We start from the raw sequence: 21,815 nt of genomic DNA, 5'->3' as shown, positions 1-21,815 counted from the left end.
TGATTCGATGTCAGGCAACATATCCATCATTGCATCGTGTGAATCCACAATCTTTGAGCACGGTCCAGGACATTAATCTGTATAATCTTTTTGTAATCAAAATTACCTGCGGATAAGAACGTACTAAATTTGGTGAAAAGATTTTATGATAATCGTCACCGCCATCTTTGAAGATATAGCTGAGCTGTATGATAACCGTTGTTAAAAAAAAGATTTTATGATAATCGTCACCGCCATCTTTGAAGATAAAAAACAACTAGCTTAAACCCGGTTTTGATTAGCTGTTTTGCAAGCAGACGTTTGTGTTTTATTTATAACTAAAACAAATTTATTCGCTAATTAATCTGTTTAAGTACACTTATGCCTTTTGACTGATCTAACGCAGCGTTTTAGGCAGCTTTGCATTTACCGTGTATTTAATTACACTTACGCCCTTTAAGTTGAAACGCTGCGTTTTAGGCAGCTTTGCTTATACTCTCTTTAGTAGTCGCGTGACTGTCTATTTAATTACACTTATGCCCTTTGACTGACCCTTAAAAGATGAAACGCAGCGTTTTAACCAGCTCGTTACTCTCTAGTCGCGTGGACTGTTCCGTGTAGGTGGTGGTGGCGACGGAGACTCATCCACTCGGCGGACGATTTTTATAGGGTTTTTGACGAGTAACCTAAACAAACCCTAATCGAACGCTCAAAGCTTCCTCGCCACGTTTCGTCGGTGGAGCGATGGACACGGATATGGACACTTCTCCCAGCTACTTCGACCCCGAGGTCCTCAGCGTCAGAGATCAATTCCGTCGCTACCGGTAAAAATTCCGACTACTCCTTCACTCGAACTTCTAGGTGGAAGATGCGTACAAGCTTCGATTATTGTTTGTTTAAAACGGTGGTTCACATTGTATTTTAAAATCACAACTTTACATTTGCAGGAAGAGACACTCTACATCGCCGCCGCATGAGGAAGTTTCGAGTCCGAATGTTAGTGAGAATAGGTTACTGTATGATGGGGATTACATCCATAGTCCAACGAACACTGCATTGCTTCTTGAGAACATTAAAGAAGAGGTTGATAGCTTTCACACCGGTCTTTACGAAGCTGAAGCGGTCTCTGCTGCTTCCAGGAGGGAGAGTGGTGGAGATCTGGATGGTGACGACGATGAGGCTTTGTTTCGTCGAGTAGAGAGTCAGTCGCTGAAGGCTTGCAAGGTTGAGAATGATGAGTTGGCGGAGAGTGGGGATACGACTTTTGCTCTTTTTGCCTCCCTGTTTGATTCTGCTCTTCAAGGTTTGTGTCAGTCTTCTTGTTAAGTATGTTTGTTGTGTTTTTGCATTGTAATTTTTGGGTGTCTAGGTTTCATTTACTTAGTTGCTAGAGTCTCATTTATGTCTGGTTATCACTTAATTGTAAATATGTAATTATGACATATTGTTCTGCAGGACTGATGCCAATTCCGGATCTAATATTGAGACTTGAGGAGTCATGCAGGGATGTTTCACAATCGATTAGGTATGATGAGACCTAAACCGGCAAACTTCTATGACGTTAACTTTATCCTTTTCTTATTCAAACAGTTGTCTCTTTGGTTATCTACAGGTATGGATCAGATATAAGACATCGGGTTGTGGAGGATAAACTTATGAGACAGAAGGCTCAGCTTTTGCTTGGTGAGGCTGCCTCCTGGTCGCTTTTATGGAACCTTTATGGAAAAGGTTAGGAAACTCTTCTCTATTTGTTTTGGGCGTTTTGGAATAGATTAGGGTGATGTCTGTTAAACCTCTGTGTATCTTGTAATATTTTCATGTTTTCTAGAGATTGATATTATTGATGATACGTTTTTGTTCTTGCAGCTACTGAAGAAGTTCCGCAGGAATTGATTATGGTAATTCATTTTTTCTTATTCCTTTTCCAAATGAAATACATTTTTTCGAATGATTTTATGTGACTTTTCTTTAATATCGGCAGTCCCCATCAACATCTCATTTGGAGGCTTGTCAGTTTGTTGTAAACGACCATACAGCTCAGCTATGCCTTCGGATTGTCCTGTGGCTGGAAGATCTAGCTTCAAAATCACTTGATTTGGAAAGAAAGGTGGCTATTCCAATATATTCTTTTTCACTATATCCCTTTATCAATGTCACTTCGGAATCATACTTGATTGGTTGATGTGGTCATTTTCCCCTAGGCAGAGCTCATGCATTGGATCGTTAATAAACTCACTATTTTCAGTTTAATTCTGTAACTTTCATCACGGTTATAACTTATAAGAAGCAGAAGTTGAACAAAACGGTTCCTGCTACTGTTTATTTGCTAGTAGTCTTTGCTATCCGCCTAGAGAAATGCTTAATTTGTCTCTATATGAATGAAATCTGAGGAACTTCTCATAGAGAACACCTCCACAACATTATTGCTTCTGAAATCAGAGTCAGGTGTTTGTGTTTCCTACTTGTCATATATTTAGGGTGTTGGTACTGTTTCCTAGGCTTTGTTCAAATTATTTAGATAATTGCGTGATGAACCATAGAGCTGGCTAACACTCGATTAGAATTTAGTCTCAAGTAAATATTTATGTTCTCAGGTGCGGGGATCTCATGTGGGTACTTATCTTCCTAACGCTGGAGTGTGGCATCACACACAAAGATACCTCAAGAAAAATGGCTCTGCTGCTGACACTGTACGCCATTTGGACTTTGATGCCCCAACTCGTGAACATGCTCGTCTTCTTCCTGATGACAAAGTAAGTCTCTATTCAGCTATGGTTGAATTTTGGTTTGTTTAGTGCTGATGGGTATGTTTTACCTTTGAGTGTATTTTGTTCATTTAATATATAATAAATGGTATACATTAAATATGTTGCTTGTTCTAGGGCGTATAACATAGTAATTGCGAGTGCTTCTTTTGTATACTATGGTCTAGCCACCGAGTGCGTATCTGTACCTATACTGTGCGTATCTATACCTATACTGTGAAAGTCGTATTTCGTTCTTGTTTAGCTGCTGAGCAAAATTAATATTTACTTTTCTTTGGCAGAAACAAGATGAATCACTTCTTGAGGATGTGTGGATTTTGTTAAGGGCTGGAAGAATAGAGGAGGCATGTGATCTCTGCAGATCCGCTGGGCAGGTAATATTACAAGGTATTTGAATTCTCGTAGGGTAATTATATTACAAAGGCGTGTATCAATAATGTCGATTTAAATTTATACTCCGGCAGCCATGGAGAGCGGCAACTTTATGCCCTTTTTCTGGAATGGACATGTTTCCTTCTGTTGAGGCACTGATAAAGAATGGGAAAAATAGGACTCTCCAGGCTATCGAGCTGGAAAGTGGCTTTGGCAATCAACTGCGTCTTTGGAAATGGGCTTCGTACTGTGCATCAGAGGTAATACAAATTCTTGATATGAATTTAATTCTTTTTCCTACTTCAGAGAAACTTTAACTGTTTTTTTAATCTTTGTTTCTGAAGAAAATAGCAGAGCAGGATGGCGGTAAACATGAAGTTGCTGTTTTTGCAAACCAATGCAGCAACCTGAACCGCATCTTGCCAATTTGTACTGATTGGGAGGTAAAACATGCACACTTGGATGCAATTGTTTTGTTAATTTACAAATTTGAACTTTTATTCTTGGTTGTCATGGCAAATCTCTCAGCATCGTTCTTAAGTTGGACAGGCCCCACTCTGCACGTATTGTTCATGAGATATTTAGTCCCTGTTTAAAGACGGAAATGTGATACGAATGTTTCGGAAAAACTTGAACCGTTGATAGTAAAATAGAAAATCCTAGATAGTTTTCCAAGCCACACGTTGATCTCTTCTTTCAGGAATGAACTGTAATGGTTTAGGTAGGATGTCTAGAGACATTTGTATCAATATGAAATATTGCTATACTTGTTCTCATCTCTGCCCTTCCTCTGTAAAATCTTTGAAAAACTGGGAACTGCTATACTTCTAACATATTTTGTAGCTTAGTCTATGTGCTGCGTACATTCACATTGTCTTAGCTTCAGTGGTTCAATGGTGATTTATCTGCAGTCAGCTTGCTGGGCGATGGCAAAATCATGGCTTGATGTTCAAGTTGATCTAGAACTCGCCCAATCAAAGCCAGGCTTGACAGAAAAGTTTAGAAGCTGTCTTGATGAAAGCCCTGAAACTATGCAAAATGGTTACCAGGCTTCGCTTGGGCCAGAAGATTGGCCGCTCCATGTTCTAAACCAGCAACCCCGTGACCTTCCTGCTCTTCTTCAGAAACTCCATTCAGGGTATGCATGCATATATTGCGAGACTTTCTTTTTGTTCTCCCCGTAAATAGCTCCAGCCCAACGTATTGTTTTATTCCTGACATAGGGAAATGGTACACGATGCTGTTGTCAGGGGATGCAAAGAGCAGCACCGGCAAATTCAGGTAACGTAGATGCCAAATTTATCTCCACAAAGCTATAAGAACCATATATTATATGCGTTTTCATCCCTAATTACATTCTTTTGCAGATGACCCTTATGTCTGGGAATATCTCACATCTTCTTGATATAATATGGTCATGGATCGCCCCCTTAGAAGATGATCAAAGCAACTTTAGGTAAGCAATCGTTTTTATCTAGGTAGTTTCACTTTTATTAAATAATGTTGGGATATAGTTTTCCCTTAGCATTTTGTTCTTTTAAATTAACATAGATTCCCAACACAGGGGGGTGGTAGGGGTCTCCTATGACTATACCTTCTGTATATTTGCATTTGTTCCCTGGTATAGCTATATTTTTTTATTTGACACAATATGTTATCCATTTGGCAGGCCCCATGGCGATCCTCATATGATAAAGTTCGGTGCTCACGTGGTGCTTGTTCTTAGGTATATGCTTGCCGATGAAATCAAGGACAGGGAGAAGCTCAGTAATGTTGGCGACCTTATTCTTCATATGTGAGTCACGTTGAGTTGGTTCCTCTGTAGTGACAGAGTTCTTGTTTGGAAAAAATACTAATTCATGATACATTACATGCATATTACGCTCAATTGGATTTCAAGTGATCTATGAAATGCTGCCAGGTATTCGATGTTTCTATTTTCAAAACAACATGAAGAACTAGTAGGAATATATGCTTCTCAGCTTGCTCGCCACCGCTGCATCGAACTTTTTGTACACATGATGGAGCTAAGGATGCATAGCAGGTAATTTTTGTGTGATCCTTAACCAAACATTTACGTATGTGGAAGAGCACCCGTTGGCGGTTTCATATACGTGTATGGCATAAAGCAAATTATTTGACATTTGTTTCCTTATGCCTTGAAAAATAGTGTACATGTGAAGTTCAAAATCTTTCTTTCCGCTATGGAATACTTGCCATTCTCTCATGTAGATGACACACAAGGAAATTTTGAGGAGATAGTTGACAGGTATTCAAATAGTATATTTCCTGGTTTATTATATGCTAATTATGAGATACATTTTACTCTAGTAAAGCTAAGAAAATGCAACTTTATGGAACATTCACAGGGTTTTGTCAAGATCCCGGGAAATCAAGCTTGCAAAATATGATCCCTCAATTGATGTTGCGGAGCAGCATCGTCAACAGAGTCTTCAAAAAGCCATAGCCATTCAGTGGCTCTGTTTTACACCTCCATCTACTATAAAGGATGTCAAAGATGTTACGTCCAAACTACTCCTGCGATCTTTGATGCACAGGTACGTGCAATACACACTAACACATGGAAAGAAACTCGATTCCGTAAAGAGTCTGCTACTGCCACCAATTCTATTTTCTTCACTTATGCCTCTGTTTCATGGTGTTTTTTTTACCTTCCTTCAGCAACATACTTTTCCGAGAGTTTGCTTTGATCGCCATGTGGAGGGTGCCTGCAACTCCGGTGGGTGCACACACGCTTCTTAGTTTTCTTGCTGAACCTCTGAAGCATCTCTCAGAGAATCCAGATACACTTGAGGATTATGTTTCCGAGAATTTGCAAGAGTTTCAAGCCTGGGTATGCTTCACTTTGCATTTTTACTTTTGGTTCTTCCTTCGATTTAAACGTTAGTGGCTAACTACGTATCTCTCTGTTTTTTTTAATAGAATGAGTATTATTCCTGTGACGCAAAATATCGCAACTGGCTCAAATTCCAATTAGAGAATGCGGAAGTCACTGAACTCTCAGAAGAGGAAAATCAAAAAGCTGTAGTAGCAGCCAAAGAGACTTTGGATTCTTCTTTGTCACTGCTTCTCAGTAAGTGACGCCAAATATTATATATATGGTTGACTTGTATGCAAGAAGAGCAGTTTTAACATTGGCTAAGAATCCTTCAAAATGTAATAGCTTTGAATCTCATTATATAGGAAAAGACAATCCCTGGTTGACATTTCTCGAAGACGATGTATTCGAATCAGAAGAACATATATTCCTTGAGTTGCATGCAACTGCGATGCTCTGTTTGCCTTCTGGTGAATGTCTGCGCCCAGATGCCACTGTTTGCGTGGCATTAATGAGTGCGCTTTACGCTTCTGTCACTGAGGAAGTTGTTTTAGACCGTCAGTTAATGGTACTCCCTTCATCCAGTGTCTTGTTGCATATGTTCGTTTTTACCCGTTATTCTTATTTTGCCACACCCAGGCAAGTGTGCATATTCCCTGGACGTAAATTTTTGTCTAAAATGGTTATGCAACATAACTGGATGTGGCACAATCTCGAAACCAGTTTGCTATGTATTATTTACGTTGATCTTTGCTGTAGGTAAATGTATCGATTTCATCGAGAGACAGCTACTGCATCGAGGTTGTTCTTCGGTGTTTGGCAACTGAGGGTGATGGACTTGGGCCACATAATGCAAATGATGGGGGTATTTTAAGTTCAGTTGCGGCAGCTGCTTTTAAAGGTTGGGATGTCTATGGAACATATCTCGCCTTCACTGTGGTTTACTCCATATAAACTTGGAGATGTTGATGAAACCACAATAATATAAACAAAACTTAAAATATGACTGCAGGTGAGCTTACCCGGTTCCAGGCAGGTGTTACAATGGATATATCCCGCCTAGACGCTTGGTATTCAAGCAAAGAAGGCTCGCTTGAAACACCTGCAACTTATATTGTCCGCGGTCTCTGTAGGAGATGCTGTCTCCCAGAGCTAGTTCTTCGATCTATGCAGGTAAAGCCTCTTATTCGCAACTAGCCTCCTACAGATAATTTTCACGTTTTATTTGCACACATAAGTGAGAACTATAGAACACTGAACATAAACCTACTGGCATATTCTTGATTTGATGAATTTGCCCTCTCACTAAACGACATACTTGCAGGTATCTGTTTGTCTAATGGAGTCGGGAAATCCACCTGAAGAGCACGATGAGCTGATTGAGCTCGTGGCTTCTGATGAAAATGGTTTTCTCTCTTTATTCAGTCAGCAACAGTTACAGGTTAGTAATACTTGAAAAACAAAATCCTTTTTCACTCTTTTGTAAACTGGTTGTTCTTAGTAACTGACAAACCATCTGATCGATTTGGATGCAATACAAAATGCAGGAGTTTATGTTGTTTGAGAGAGAGTATCGTCTGTCCCAGTTGGAGCTCCAGGAGGAACTTTCATCATCTTGATATTGTTTCATCTTATTACCCTGAGACGGGCTTAATTTGGTCGTGTAAATGACGCCATAGCTATGTTTTCTTTTCAGACCAGAGCTTTCACTTATGAAACTGTATACAATGTGATAATCTGTTGGAAAATCCTTTTATATTTTTAGGCGTTCATATAAATAACCAAATCACCACACAAAGACCATGCATATTAATCACTTTCCACAAATGTCTTTTGAGGATCAGAGCATAGATTGAAGTCTATCACTCTCAGTCCTAACATGGTTTCTGGTGATGTCATCAATGGTTGGACAACCAGAAAGAGCCATGGTTAACTCCAACTCATTCTTCAACATGTCAATCACTTTTCTCACTCCATCTTCACCCTTCGCTGCAAGCCCATAGACTACAGGCCTACCTATCTGCATAACCCAACCAAATTGCGTCATTACATCAACATAGAGCAACCTGAAAGATGTGTGCCAAAAGTCCAAATCCTAAAACATTTAAAGCTTACAAGAACGGCTTGTGCTCCCAGTGCCAGCGCTTTGAAAACATCTGTTCCTCGTCTCACACCTCCATCAAGCAAAACTGGAATCCTTCCTCCAACAACATGAACAATCTGCAGTTTCAGGAAGAAGACTATTGTGTTCATAAATAAGAATAAGTATGTTCTTACGTAAAAGCTTTGACGGGTTTACCTCTTCTAAAACAGTTATAGTAGCTGGTGAATAGTCAAGCTGGCGAGCCCCATGGTTTGATACAACTATTCCATCTACACCAGCTTCAATAGCTTTAAGAGCTGCAAATATCATCAAATATATCTTTATAATATAGTAATGATACAAGCTATATATATATATATATATCAGAGTATGACACAAGAACCTTACCGTCTTCACGGGTGAGTATCCCTTTGACCAGAATTGGCAACTTTGTAATAGATCTTAACCATTCAATATCCTACAACATTCCAGTTTCAAACATTATAAGTAAATGCACTAGTATTCAAGGACACGAACAGAATCAGTTCACAAAGATTATACCTTCCAGTTTAAAGAAGCATCAAATGTACTAGAAGCGAATGCTTCAAGCCCTGAACCTTCACTCTGAGAAACAAAAAAAGTTATCACGTCAACAACATGTTACGTTTTCACTTTACATGAGCATTAACTTCAAGCTTCTACTCACAGGTAGGACTTCTGTTGAAAATAATCCTTCAAAGTTCCTCAGCTGTGGGGATACCATTCTACAGAACAACAAAATTGAAACATCATTCAACAATACAAACTACTCCCTTAATTGTCGTTCTAAATTAAAATTTTCGTGTCCTATGTAATTTTTTTTTCCATTAATCTTATCTCTTTTACTCATAATTAAGTTAAAAACATCAAATGCAATAGAACTTTAATAGTCAAATAAGGAAAAAACTGAACATGTAATTTGAAATGGAGAGAATACTATTTTGTTAGATAGGCTAAGCAGAGTAGTAAAGGAGAGTGTTAACTTGTTCTTTATATCTGCTTCCCTTCTGCCTAATTTAGGAACATCAACAGTCAGAACAATGGCCTTGAATCCAGCTTTTTCAGCTCTTTTTACTATCTGAGCAGTTACATCTCGTCTCTTGTACACCTAATAAAGATACCAGAATGAACTAAGAACCGAGAGGCCAAACGTAAAACAAAAGCAAATAAAAATGTCTAGATTGTGTAGTTACATATATTTGAAGAAACCGAACAGCGTTACAACTGGAAGCAACTTCCTCAATAGTGCATGAAGCCATGTATGATACTATCTGAAACTCGCAACCAAAAAAAAAAGAACTATAGTTATTGAAACCCAAAACCAGAATGCAATAACATGTATTCCAGTAAACACTTTAGTACCATGATAGTGTTACACGCAGCTGCAGCTTTCGCAGTAGCGGTTTCTCCTAACATAATAGACAAATAAAAATCAGTTTCCAAATAGAACAGCTGCATGTACCAACATAGAGTAAAGAGAGACCTTGTGGATGAGCCAACATATGCATTGCTGTTGGAGCAATCATGATTGGAGCTGAGATAGGGTAACCTAAGATTCTGGTAGACATATCTATCTTGCTCACATCAACGAGAACCCGAGGACGGAACCTGAACATAGAACACAAGTAAAAATGGGAGCCAACCAAAACCAGAAAGATAAATTGTCATATTTATATAGATCTCTTACATGATTCTAGTGAAAGCTTCAACGTTTTCTTTGAGAGTGTGTTGATCCTCTGCTCCTCCGCTATAGAAATCATAGTACATCTTAGGGAGAGCTCTTTTCGCCAGCTCTTGAAACTCATTCACGTTAACGATTTGATCCATATCTATGTAGAATATCATATTAAAAGAACACTGAGAGTCAAATAACACTAATGATACAACAAGCTTGTACCTCCATCAAGACTAAACATAAATATCATTCCTTAAAAGACAAGGATCATTGCTTAAACCAATTATCCATTACGAAACTTGATTCATATATCTTGAAATTACAAGAAACAACAAGAAACAGACATGTATACTGACTGTGATCATTTAAGGGTGTGAGCAGAGCTAACTCTAGAAGTACTCACATGTCTGAAGGATGATCCAGAAAGCAAATCCAAGACGCAGAAACAGAACTTGGTAACCAAGAAGGTCAAAAAAGCTATTTCTTTAAAGTCTCTCAAAAGTAAAATGAAATAGAAAAAAAAAAGAACACACTGGGAAAATAATGTAATCGTCCGTGGGCTATCGGTGACACAAAACGACAAACAGCTACTACTGATTTGATTAGTCCTTTTCTTTTGTAACTTTGTAAAATTTGGATCATGCGAATCCTCTAAGCCGTCTAGAGTGTTTGCTTTCTCGTTAAGTCCTGAATGGCTACGATGACGTGGCGTGCTGAGTCAGAACCACCAAACAAACAAACACGGTGGACGAAGAGCGAGAGAAACACCACCAACAGATGGCTTGCCTGAATTTAGTCAGCTTGTCGGAAAAGCAATTAAACTCAAATCTAATTTTTCATTTCAACAAAAAATTGCCAAAAAGATTTGGTAAAATATTAATACACTCATGAAGCCTAAGAAAAAGGTTTCTTCTTTTCTAACAATTTCAAAACTCAAATCTAAAATAACCTCAATCACTAAACTCTAGTTATCAACACCGTCGTCGACAATCACATTGCTGCTGTCTTTGTTATTACTACTGTTGTTTCCCATTCTCATCCCTTTGCCGCGATAACTCCAACTGAATCTTCACAAAGAACTGCATCCTCTGCATCTCCAGCTCTTTTAAGAACTTCAACCTCTCTTTCTCCATCTCAACCGAATCTCATGATCGCACGACTTAGCTCCCTCCACTTGTTTCCTCCTCCTTGCTTCTTCTTCGACAGAGGAGGAGGTGGTAGACTGTCCCCAGAGTCCTCAGAGACACCAGCTTCAAACACCGAATCTGAATCAGACACATTCCTCTTCCTCCTCAAAGGCAATCGCTTAAACGAAGCAGATGTAACCCTAGCCTTACCTCCAAAACGCGGCGTTTCAGCCTTACCTTGCTGATGGTAAAGATTCAAACCTCTGCTTCCTCCAGATGAGATCTTGGCCGTTGAACCAATCAAACGGTCGAGCTTATCGAAGAACACCCAGCTGCTGCTGCTCCCGCCACTTGTTAACTTCTCTTGCTTATACTTCTTCTTGACCGTATCGATCCTGTTCTTGCACTGTACATCCGTCTTGGGAGCTTTACCGTTATCCTCCTTGCTTCTCACCCTCTCCGCCACCTCCTCCCAGTGCTTCTGTTTCAGGTTCCCTCTGCTCAGCTCCAAGTGAATCTCCCCCCACGCATCGATCAGAACGCCTGTAGCCTTCTCGCTCCAGCAATCCTCCCTCCCTCCGCCGCCGCCGCTGGATTTGATCGGAAGCGGCGCAAGAGGCGGCGCGTCGGGATCTTTCTGAGACGGAGCTGGGGAAGCCACCGTTACCGTGAGTTTTCCGGACGGTGGCGGAGAAGAAGAAGGATCCGGTGAATCGGAGTGAGATCGGATCTGGTCTTCGTCGTCGGCCATGGATGTGAACGTGAAAAGGAGATAGGGTTAGGGTTTGTGGCGTAATGATCTTGTTCGGTGGGGGTTTAACGGAAAAGGAGACGGAGTCGGTGAGAAGGAGGACACGTGGAATAACGATACGGGGAGTCTGACGTGTAAGGATGTGATTGGAGTAAGGTTCCGTCACCGGTAAACTCTTAAGGGGAATAGAGAGAGAGACTTGAATCTAAAGCGCTTCTTTGAAATCAATGCATGATTCTTTGATGCTCTTCTTCTTCTTCTTCTTTAATCATATACCTGCCTCCCATTCTCAGCATCAAGTTCAAAAGGAATAGTGTAGGAGATTTTAAATTAGTATATATATATTTATCCCTCTCAGCCATGATGACACGAGTTTCTATATCTTGTTTATCTAATGACATTTGGAATAGAAACATACTATTTGCTAACTAGTGCTGGTGCTGGTCTTGCGTACAAGTCGCATAAAAGCATGATTAATAAGATCTTATTAGGATATTTAAGAGTCGGTTCTTAATTTTTTTAGTTAAAAGTTAAGAAATAGTTTCTTATATTCCACTAAAAACTCCGTCCTAAGAACCTCCGTTAATATGCTCTAAGTATGTTCTAGATTTTATTTGTTCATCTCTATCTTCCCTCTTACACACACACACACACTCATGATAGAAACAAAGTGTGGATATCAAAACGAGAGTGAATGAGGATAAGAAGAGAAGCTGATTCGCATGTACATCACAAAATATGTTCTTCTTTAATTACCAACAGTAATTAAGGGGACATTTCATATTAGAGAAACCATGTTTCCAAAGAACAATCCATCTTGGTCACTACTATTTACATGCAGAAGACAAACACAAGTTCTAAAAAGGGCGACGTGAGACTGACTACTATTTACATGCATACATTTTTAACAATATGGTCACTGCATAGAAATACAAGAGAACGTAGTAGGTGTTGGATCGGTTACTTATACACTCGTAGATTGTTCTCTTTCAACGGTCCAATGCGTTTAGCACAATCCTGCAATATTAAGGATCGTACCTTTAAAACATTTATGCTAATAGTAATAAAAAAGAGAGAGAGGATTCATATGAGAATGAAAAGAGATGGAGATCAAACCAATCACAAGCATTGAGACTTGTGGCATGTGTTTCACTTGGTGTTCCAGCTGCATACAAAAATGATTATTATGAGAATAACTTTTTTATTATTATGAGAACCAATATTTTTCATGCTAATATCATCTCAACAACTTCTTTTGCAAGCTTTAAATTGCTCTTAATACAGCAGTAGAAGGTAAACAAGAACAATACAAAAGGTAACTTACGAGTCAAAGGAGAACCCGGGGTGCTTGATCCAACGGGCGAATCCAGGACACGACCAGGATTCACCATCAACTTCTGGTTACTATTCTTTGTAGCAGAATTGTGATTTCTCAACTTCTTCAGACCATTTTCGGGCGCAGGACCGGCCACCGTTTCATCCCACAGCTTGTGCAACAATCCCATATCTCCAATCAAGATTTACGAAAAGGTTTTGTTAATGGTCTCTTACGTTTTTTGTTCTTGTTCTGTATTGGAGATGAGGATAGTGGTGGTTTTATTTATATAAAGATGGGAAAGAGAAGCGTAGAATCATATCTTTGGCTAAGACTATATATATAAGATTTGACCTTAATTTTAACATTTCCAAAATTAAGTAGAGATGTAATCAAGGATAATGATAATTATAAATCCTAGCAGATAAGAAGATCGTTTAGACGATGAGTTTATAGGATGTGACACGTTGACTTTTCATCTTACTTCTTTGACGCTTTCAACCAATGTTTTGAAACCCAATCGGAACACTGAACCGGATAATTTACCGAGTCACTGGATTATTGGATCGACCGCGGACGAACCACATATTAATAATTTTTTGTTATTAATAAATATATTAGCTATTGAAAAATATAAGAAATGTTTTATGTTTTAAAAACCGTTTGTTAAAATACTTAACTTTATTTTTATTTATTTTTATTTTCATTTCACATATAAAATATTAAAAGAACAGACTATTTAACAATTTTGTAATAAATTAAGAGTTATGAGATATAATAAAAATATATCAAGACTTAAAATCTATAAGTATTTAAATGTCTAGTGTGAATAATAAAATTAAACTTTAAATCAAAAATAAACCAAAAGTAAAATATAAAATTGTAATAAATTATCGATAACAGAAATAAACTAATACTAAATTACATCAACTAGTTTTGTTAATAGAATCCACATGATCATATAATCTTTTTTTATTTTTTGATTCACCCGGTAGCCGGTTCTGGATTTTAACGGGTTTTTGTGGGTTTTATAGGATTTTTAAATAATAATGATTTTTTCTAAAATTCAAATCAGATTACATGCCGGATTACCGGGTTTAACGGTTCGACCGCGGGTTTCGGATTTGGAAACACTCTTTCAACAAGTATTGGAGATGAGGATAGTGGTGGTTTTCAGCACAATTGGGCCCGAGTCAAGTCTTGATTGGGCCTTGGTTGAAACATTCCGCAACGGCTATTAACCTTTTTGTTTTCTTCTATAAAGTCACTTGTTTCGCCTAACCTCGTCGTCTCTAGATTGAAAAAGTTACCGCTAAAAACAATTTCAAGAAAAGCGCTCTTCGTCTTCTTCCTCTAAGACTCGTCTCTCTCCCACAAGATCTTACCAAGAAACTACTCCATTTTCGAAAGGTAATCCTTCTGATTTTAGGTTCGGTTCTTTCGCTGATTGATTCGTGAGGGTTTTCGATTTTCTGGAGAATCAAATTTAGGGTTTTGATTACGTATTGGGTTTCTATTAAAATTCACCAATTTTAGGGTTGATTGATCCGTAAATGTATGATTCCGATTTTTAGGTTATGAAATTTGATTCCTTTTGATGAATTTCGAATATTCCTTTTTTTTTTTTTTAAATGAAATTAACAAGCTTTTGTTCGGTGTTCACAGGAACATGAACACTCTTCAACAGATGATCTTCCCTGACGAGAACGCTCCCATTCATCGCAAAAGTAATAATCTTTTCTCTTTGTTACTCTTCAGAATCATTATCTTTTTTTTAAGCTTGTTGATGGATGCTTTGAAACAAGTAAGACTTTGTTTGTTTGCTGTTTCAGAGTCTGTTGTTACTGCTGCTGTTTCTGTGAAAAGTACGAAAGGAACTGTGCTTGGCCAGAAGAAGAAACCTGGAGGAGCTCGTAAGGCTCTCAATGATATCACTAACAAGTCTGCTGGGGTTCATCCCAAACCTTCTTCCAAGACCAAGCAACTTGCTTCTGCTGCGAAATGCGAAACCAACATAGCTGGGGAGATGTTCTTGCATGATCACAGCAAATGCATCAAGGAGCAGCAAAGTCTCTGGGACGATGCTGATCTTCTGCTTCACCATGGTAAAAGCTCTTGATGGTGGTTGTAAACCTATATTTGCTTGTGAACTTGTGCTTTAAATAAAATAAAGCTTGTTCCCTTTTTTTGCAGATTCTTCTTGCATCAAGGATAAGCATCTCAAGTACAATTTGACTTGTGACGAACCAGAAGAGATTCCCTCGCCCAAGTTGACTAGTTGCCTTAAGAGCTCAACTCCATGGCGCTCCCCAATCCGCCATGGCTCTATGATGATGTTGATGCCTTCCACTCCTCTGGCTTGGCGGTTCGATTCAGCTGAATTCACACTCAAAGAAGACTATGACCACCTCTTCTGAATGTCTTTTATGAGTTTTCATCCTTCAGATGAAGTTAGTAGTAGTTAGTAGCGACTATCTCTTGTTCAACTCAAAAACTGTTTCAGTTTCTTCATGTACTAGTACTACTTTGTGTCCATAATTTCATGAAATAGAAAGCTGAAATATTTTCTAGTATATGAGCACTCTCAGTAACATTAAGAAGATCCGTGATCACTCTATCTCTTCTCTTAAACGGTTGACTTATATTGCCTTATTATACTTTGACACTGCGATGACACGTGATTATTGTTTCACCTGTCTTATTATACTTCTTCAATGTTCCGTAACATCTCCAACGTGAATCTACTACAACTTACAGTATAGACTATATATAGTTGTTCGTAAATTGTTCCAATCTTCTTTAAACATTTTGAGTAATTAATTATTTTTTTATAGATGGAAAGTGGGGCAAAACATCTAAAAGATTCTGATAAAGATCTGCCATTACTTTGACGCTTGGTTCAACTAGAATGGACCAAACAAAAATGTATTATATTCAAATGCTGAGAAAATCAAGAGACAACAGGATGTGTATTCGTCGATCTTAACAATTCTTTGCTTAGGAGACAACATTTAGATAGAGAGAGAGAGAAAGAAAAAGAAGCTTCGAGAAAATGAGGTGTGTAGTTTACAAACGACAATGTTTTTGAGTATTTTCATGCATAGGCGTTGAGAAGGCCATAACCAGTAGTCCTCATGTGTGTGTGACTAGTCGACAAATAAAAAACATAGTCTGAAGTGAAGGGCTATGAAGTAGGGACTCCATAGTTGTTAGAAGATTGAGTACTGTTCTTCCGTCTGTTCCTTCTTCCACCATTGTTCCTCCCTTTCTTGAAATCCTGCTGATGTTCCACCTGAAAAAAGAAACAATACATCATCATCAAGAACGGCACCTTCGGAGGAGCATTAAGAGAGGGTGAAATGGATCTTTACCCCTAAAGAGAAGGAGTGAGATCTTGAGTCAAATCCGAAAGGATCACTAGTCCCCCTCGAGCTCATCCCAAACGGTGACTGCTGATAGTTCGTATCAAAGACAAAGTCACAAGAGGAAGTGAAAGTTGAAGCAGAGAAAGACGATGATGAGGTTGGGAACGCCGCGGCGTCTCCTTGAAACATCTCGTTAAACAAATCTTGTAGCTGCTCAAAACTGTCCGCTGAACTATTCTCCTGCCAAAACCAACATCTCAAATATCAATATCAATGATGTCTATTATACTAAGCTAAGGGTGAAAGAAACTAGTGACGAGAGTCTTGCATTAGGCTTGGATAGATTCATCATTGCAGCCATTTCGTTCAAGAAATCACCCATTCCCTGCAAAAAACAAAAAAAATATCCATCACTGCATGGTTCACATGTTCAATAACGCATGTCAAGAAGCATCGCACTATCTTTAAGAAAAAAAAAATGAAAACTATTACATTTTGGTCCTCAACATCATCATCACTGTTATAAGCTCCAACATCATAGAGGAACCTCTTGTTGGAGTCAGACAGAACTGTTTGCCACCACCAAAAGATAAAAGAAGCTTAATCAAAAAAACATAAATGGTACTTTAAAAAAAAAGTACATATCAAGGAGATAACAGAGGATCCTCTGTTTCCAATAATCAACTCCCATTTTTTCCATATAACAACTAAAAAAATTGATTAAAAATGAAGAAAAAAGTGGTGAAATTACCCGAGTAGGCTTCTTGAATAGCCTGAAATTTCTTCTTTGCTTCATCTACAAACTCCAAGTTCCCCATTGATGAACAACGATCTGGATGCCATCTCTAAAATTCAAAGTCAAAAGCTCCCAGTTAATTGTCAATAAAGCATATAAAAGTTAATCTAAATCATATGATCCAATATAATGAAACAATCAAAAACAAATCAGTTAGCTATTATTATTACATGCAATACTCCAAAGTTAGGCAAAAAAAACAGAATCAATCTGCGTGTTCAGACAAAACAGGAGACTTACAAGAGCAAGCTTCTTATAAGCAGTACGGAGTTCGGTCGAGGTACATTCCTTGTTCAAACCAAGAACAGCATACAAATCATCGTTGCTGTTGTTCGACGCCATACCTTTTCCTTTCTTGTATTTTAGAGCTTTGCTTGGAAAGCAAGTTCTTAAAGAAGCTAACACAAGGGACGATGATTAGGCTTTAGATAGGAGTCGTAGACGAACAAAGAAGAAACTCAAGAGAGAAGAGAAGAGGTGGTTAAAATAGGGTTTTTATTATTGTGTTTCTCCTCTCCTTTCATACGTATACGCTATTAGAGAGAATGGAACTCTCCAGAACCACTTCTCTGCCACTTGTCTTTAGATATTTTTCTCTACTCTTCTTTTGTTCTTTTTTTTAATAATAAGCTGAATAATTATCCTCTTCTTCCTCTTCTGATTGGGTCAAACAAATACTAATTAATGTTTTTGTAGGGAGACTTCTATTATACTATTATTATTTTTTTCTTTTATCCTCAACTCAACTAAAAACGTTTTTTTCTTAACTACCAGTTTACGTCATCTACATCAATAATTTCTTAATTAAAAAATTTCACCCTAAATAATAATATTTTAATATTATAGTTTTTAAAAGGCTTAGAGATTTGGTATATATCTCTCAAATTTTTGAAAAAAATAATTAAAATATTATTAACCACAGTAAAAAAAGTTTTATTTGTGAGACATAACAATACTGGTTTCAAATTAAATGTTGTTGTAATATAAAATATTCGTTACAACATATATGATTTCAGTGCGATTTTTCTATTAATTGGTCTCTTTTACCTTTAATTAAATTAAAATAAATAAAAATGTAATGTAAATTTAATCAAACAAAAAGAAAAATATGAACATTCAGCTAAATTCTTAATTTATAATTTCTGTGCAAAATTCTAGAATTACAACTAATTTGAAATTGAAAGAGTAACAATAATGCTATTATAACATTTGTGCCAAAAAAAATTGTGATACCGCTCATATAAAAGAGTTTGATGATTTGTCAATTGTATTTATATCTTGAATATTATAGGTAATGAACTTAAGATATAACTTATTCGCCAATATATGCTAAAATATCTTGTGACAATTGATTACTATAATTAGTTGTGGAGAGCAATAACTCAATCATCTTCGAGCATGAGGGTGCGGCTGAGATTTCAGATTTGGTTTGATATTTTCTTTAGTAGCTCTCGCTCCAGAAGGTTCGAATGAATGTGGTCTTCTTCGTAAAGTGCTCTACACTCGGATGTCTTGTGTCACCGTCCTTTTTTTTGGAAAGATGTGCTTTTAGTTTTAAACACGTTAAATCATGTGGACCCACTGATGACTAATTTGTCGTTTTACGCAAGTAAATTAAGAACGGGTTGGTTAAAATCCTCTTTGCCCAAATTAACCTCATTATCTACCTTTGTAATGTTAATAATACCATTGACACATCACTAAGCTCCTCTCTCTGTCTGAAGGATTGTACTTTGTAGGTGTTCTTAATTTAGAAAATACTGGTAATCTATTCTTTTAAAACAGCTCATCTCTCTGTCTCAAAGATTGTACTTTGTAGGTATTCTTAGTTTAGAGAATACCGGTAATCTATTCTATTAAAACAGCTATATTAAAACAGCATTCTGACCAATTGATAAAAGTAGGATTCAACTATTATTTCAACAACACATACATTTTTATACGATAACTGCAACTTTTTTTTAATTTTCGAATGTAACCACCATATTTACGCACCACGTATAAAAAGTACGACAGTTACCCAACTTTTTATAGGAAACAAACGAGGTGATCATTTTCTCTGTAACCGGCGGAACCCACTCCCTTCTACTATATGATAAATGATTTAACCCACAAATTATTTTCTCATGACTAGAAATACAAATATATTATTTTTCTCAAATATTATTTTTATATGTTAGCTAAATTGTTAGCTAAAAATACGGGCCATGGTCTATACCTAATTGACATTGTTACTGGTTATCTTATTATATAAAGTCCAGTTTGCTTCACTTCTGTGCTGTCCACCTCAGCAGACAGGTCAAAAATTCGAATTATATGGGCGTTACACGTGTCCGGCCTCTCTGAAAACGCAGCGCTTCATTTATTTTGGTATCGTAATTCGCTTGGGCTTTTGTTTATATTGGGTATTTGTGTTTTAATTTATAAAGCCCATTCCGGTCTAGAGTAACTCAGTTTGTTCAAACGCTTCGTTTTTTGTTGTAGGGTTGAACCCGTTTCACCATCTCCGCCATTCGATATCTGATCACACACCCTAAGGTTTCGATATTATTTGATTGAAACATTACGTAATTAGTCGGAATCGAAGTGTCACCTTCAATGGGCTGATTATCAATTGTTCTCCACTCCTCTCACGATCTATCATTGAATGCATCTCACTTATTTTTTGTTCAGAATCTGCGACTATAAAAAGGCAAGTCCTATACTGTGAATTTCATCAGTTCTATCAGTTTCAATCATAAGCTTTCAAAAATCCCAGTGACAACGACGATGCTTTAGATTTCAATTTTGTTAGTTTTGTTTCAGTTTGTGCTTTTTTATTATCAAAATTTTAAATTCTCCAGCTTTTGTTTATGGGACAAACATTTTTTTTTTTTTTGTTAACCGAGGGTCCCAGGCCGGGGCCCAGACATCCCTCGAGGCCCGCGGCAGCCACGTCATTTCCACTCCAGAAGTAGCAGGGTGGGCCCGGGTGACCACCTAGTGATTTAACCGTAGTGGGGTGCCTTCGAACCCAGTTCGCTTAGCTCACTGGTGTCCGCCTACCACTAGGCCACCAAGAGGTGGTTTTATGGGACAAACTTTATCACAGAAGCTTACGTTCATGGGAGATGCTTCGATTCAATTTTTTTTTTCTTGATTTTGTTTCAGTTTGTTAATAATGTATTGACTATCGAAAAAAAGTTCAGAAGATTTTGTTTGTGTGAGATGATTTAGATTTAGATTTTGTTTGTTGATTTTGTTTCCAACGAGATTAGTTTTTCTATTGATGGGTTCTCTAAACGTCTCCTCTTGATTCTTTACCTTCAATGATCTACAAAACTTTCGGCATTACAATTTATTATTTTTGATAGTAAACGGTTGTAATATACATAATCGTCCAAATTGATGTTCTTTTGTATATTTCACGACTGAGGTTTTAAAATAGGTTTTTGTTCAACCTTTACTTTTAGGCCAGTTCACAAAGAAGACATGCAAAAGAAAGCGAGGAGGATATGGAAGAATAATCAGGGTTTAAAAGCGACAGTGATTAGGCCAGTTCACAAAGAAGACATTCAAATCTGAAGAATGTAATGAGGTTAAATCAGAGGAAGAGATTAAAAGCGAAAAAAGCAAAGCTTAATCTGAAACTAAAGGGTTTAAGCTAAGGAGAAGAGAAAGAGATTGAGACGATCCAGTGAAAAATGCAACAATGTAACTGGAAAATCTGCTATGCTTGATGAGATTATCAAGCATGTTCAATCTCCAGAAACAAGTTGAGGCAAGTATGAAAATGATTTTCTGTTTCTATTGGAGATCCCTTTAAATGTTTTGATGTTATTATCACCATGAGACTGTGTATTCTGTTATTCAGATTTCTATGTTGTGTGTTTCTACTTCCTGTGTTCCAGAGTATTCTGAAACTTCCTTTCATTGAGAAGTAATTGATAGCTGTTACAAGGATAATGGTATAATTTGTGGTCAAAACTGCCCATTTCCAGGAAACTATAAATCTTTATGAAAGATAAATCTGTCTCTCTCTCACTCTCTATTTACCTGTTGAATCATTTTAATGGTAGTGATTTACATGAGACAAGGCCTGAGCCATAACGACTCCATTTTATCTGACTCTGTCGGACAGATCTTACGAGCATCTCATCTCACGGTTTCGGCGACTCTTGCTTGACTCAACAATGGCGGCAATGAACTTGGTGCATCTTGCTTGGCTCAATGGAGGAGATTAGAGCATGGTGAATCAAGAGTGGTTTGAGCAGGAGGACGGGTTCAGCTTGAGGCTCCAAGAGTTTGATGACAAAAAAAAAGCTGATGCTTCCACTACAGTCAATAACAAGAGTGAGAAGAACATTACGTACATTGGTCATATCAGTTCAAAATACTTGCTTTGATTTATGAAGATTCACTGGAATAGATAATACAGCTCATTCAGTGAGTCGCCTTCCAATGTAAGTGTTAATTACGACTTTGATATGGTTTCTGTATCCTGTTTTGATGAATATTGTGTGTTATTGTATTCATCACTTCTTTATTCTTTTCTGCAGATTTGTTTGACAAGTAGTAATGGGTCTAAGTTACCCATGAACATTGTTGTCAACGGCAACGTTGATTATGGAAAATGGACAACCATTGGTCACTTGATCTACAGCCTTGGTGGTATTAACAAGTGTGTGGTTGAGAGGTTTGAGAAGGAAGTTGCTGAGATGTACAAGAGG

General features: G+C 37.6%; 6 protein-coding genes across 7 annotated transcripts; 2 read left to right on the top strand and 4 right to left on the bottom strand.

The window, feature by feature from the left end:
* The first annotated feature begins 556 nt into the window (after positions 1-556).
* Positions 557-7,706, top strand: LOC106317343 (nuclear pore complex protein NUP107). Of its 2 annotated transcripts, XM_013755175.1 has the most exons (24): positions 558-803; positions 927-1,282; positions 1,435-1,504; positions 1,592-1,707; positions 1,846-1,877; positions 1,961-2,086; positions 2,574-2,732; positions 3,026-3,118; positions 3,209-3,376; positions 3,461-3,559; positions 4,028-4,254; positions 4,340-4,397; positions 4,484-4,572; positions 4,786-4,911; positions 5,038-5,160; positions 5,287-5,385; positions 5,486-5,674; positions 5,799-5,970; positions 6,060-6,210; positions 6,321-6,523; positions 6,715-6,856; positions 6,968-7,128; positions 7,280-7,396; positions 7,503-7,706. In XM_013755175.1, exons 1-24 carry the CDS (start codon positions 724-726, stop codon positions 7,572-7,574), a joined length of 3,228 nt encoding a protein of 1,075 aa, XP_013610629.1. In that variant the 5' UTR covers positions 558-723; the 3' UTR covers positions 7,575-7,706. The 2 variants fall into 2 exon arrangements, with proteins under 2 accessions (XP_013610635.1, XP_013610629.1); XM_013755181.1 differs by lacking the exons at positions 4,786-4,911; positions 5,038-5,160; positions 5,287-5,385 and having other exon boundaries at positions 557-803; positions 4,484-4,537; positions 5,580-5,674.
* LOC106317359 (peroxisomal (S)-2-hydroxy-acid oxidase GLO4) lies at positions 7,638-10,297 on the bottom strand. Its single transcript, XM_013755190.1, has 12 exons — positions 10,156-10,297; positions 9,765-9,906; positions 9,561-9,685; positions 9,440-9,486; positions 9,271-9,348; positions 9,061-9,185; positions 8,745-8,802; positions 8,600-8,662; positions 8,447-8,516; positions 8,255-8,355; positions 8,071-8,175; positions 7,638-7,975 (listed from the first exon to the last, which is right to left on the bottom strand). The coding sequence occupies exons 2-12, from the start codon at positions 9,902-9,904 to the stop codon at positions 7,796-7,798; spliced, it is 1,092 nt and encodes a 363-aa protein (XP_013610644.1). The 5' UTR covers positions 9,905-9,906; positions 10,156-10,297; the 3' UTR covers positions 7,638-7,795.
* A 396-nt stretch (positions 10,298-10,693) lies between these two features.
* On the bottom strand, positions 10,694-11,997 carry LOC106317332 (trihelix transcription factor ASIL2). Its single transcript, XM_013755167.1, has one exon. The coding sequence runs from the start codon at positions 11,628-11,630 to the stop codon at positions 10,887-10,889; it is 744 nt and encodes a 247-aa protein (XP_013610621.1). The 5' UTR covers positions 11,631-11,997; the 3' UTR covers positions 10,694-10,886.
* Positions 11,998-12,355: 358 nt separating this feature from the next.
* Positions 12,356-13,255, bottom strand: LOC106317320 (auxin-repressed 12.5 kDa protein-like). Its single transcript, XM_013755161.1, has 3 exons — positions 12,955-13,255; positions 12,747-12,795; positions 12,356-12,647 (listed from the first exon to the last, which is right to left on the bottom strand). The coding sequence occupies exons 1-3, from the start codon at positions 13,133-13,135 to the stop codon at positions 12,620-12,622; spliced, it is 258 nt and encodes an 85-aa protein (XP_013610615.1). The 5' UTR covers positions 13,136-13,255; the 3' UTR covers positions 12,356-12,619.
* Positions 13,256-14,250: 995 nt separating this feature from the next.
* LOC106317309 lies at positions 14,251-15,611 on the top strand. The gene is made up of 4 exons (XM_013755152.1): positions 14,251-14,355; positions 14,611-14,672; positions 14,778-15,050; positions 15,139-15,611. The coding sequence occupies exons 2-4, from the start codon at positions 14,615-14,617 to the stop codon at positions 15,360-15,362; spliced, it is 555 nt and encodes a 184-aa protein (XP_013610606.1). The 5' UTR covers positions 14,251-14,355; positions 14,611-14,614; the 3' UTR covers positions 15,363-15,611.
* Positions 15,612-15,854: 243 nt separating this feature from the next.
* LOC106317297 (dnaJ homolog subfamily B member 6-like) lies at positions 15,855-17,607 on the bottom strand. The gene is made up of 6 exons (XM_013755142.1): positions 17,347-17,607; positions 17,062-17,155; positions 16,803-16,879; positions 16,639-16,695; positions 16,317-16,550; positions 15,855-16,237 (listed from the first exon to the last, which is right to left on the bottom strand). Exons 1-6 carry the CDS (start codon positions 17,446-17,448, stop codon positions 16,130-16,132), a joined length of 672 nt encoding a protein of 223 aa, XP_013610596.1. The 5' UTR covers positions 17,449-17,607; the 3' UTR covers positions 15,855-16,129.
* Positions 17,608-21,815: the final 4,208 nt, after the last annotated feature.

The sequence above is a fragment of the Brassica oleracea genome, chromosome C1 (assembly GCF_000695525.1).
Source record: "Brassica oleracea var. oleracea cultivar TO1000 chromosome C1, BOL, whole genome shotgun sequence".
Lineage (NCBI taxonomy): Eukaryota > Viridiplantae > Streptophyta > Magnoliopsida > Brassicales > Brassicaceae > Brassica > Brassica oleracea.
Note: the sequence above shows the minus strand (reverse complement) of the source record. Positions and strands in the feature narration are given on the sequence as shown.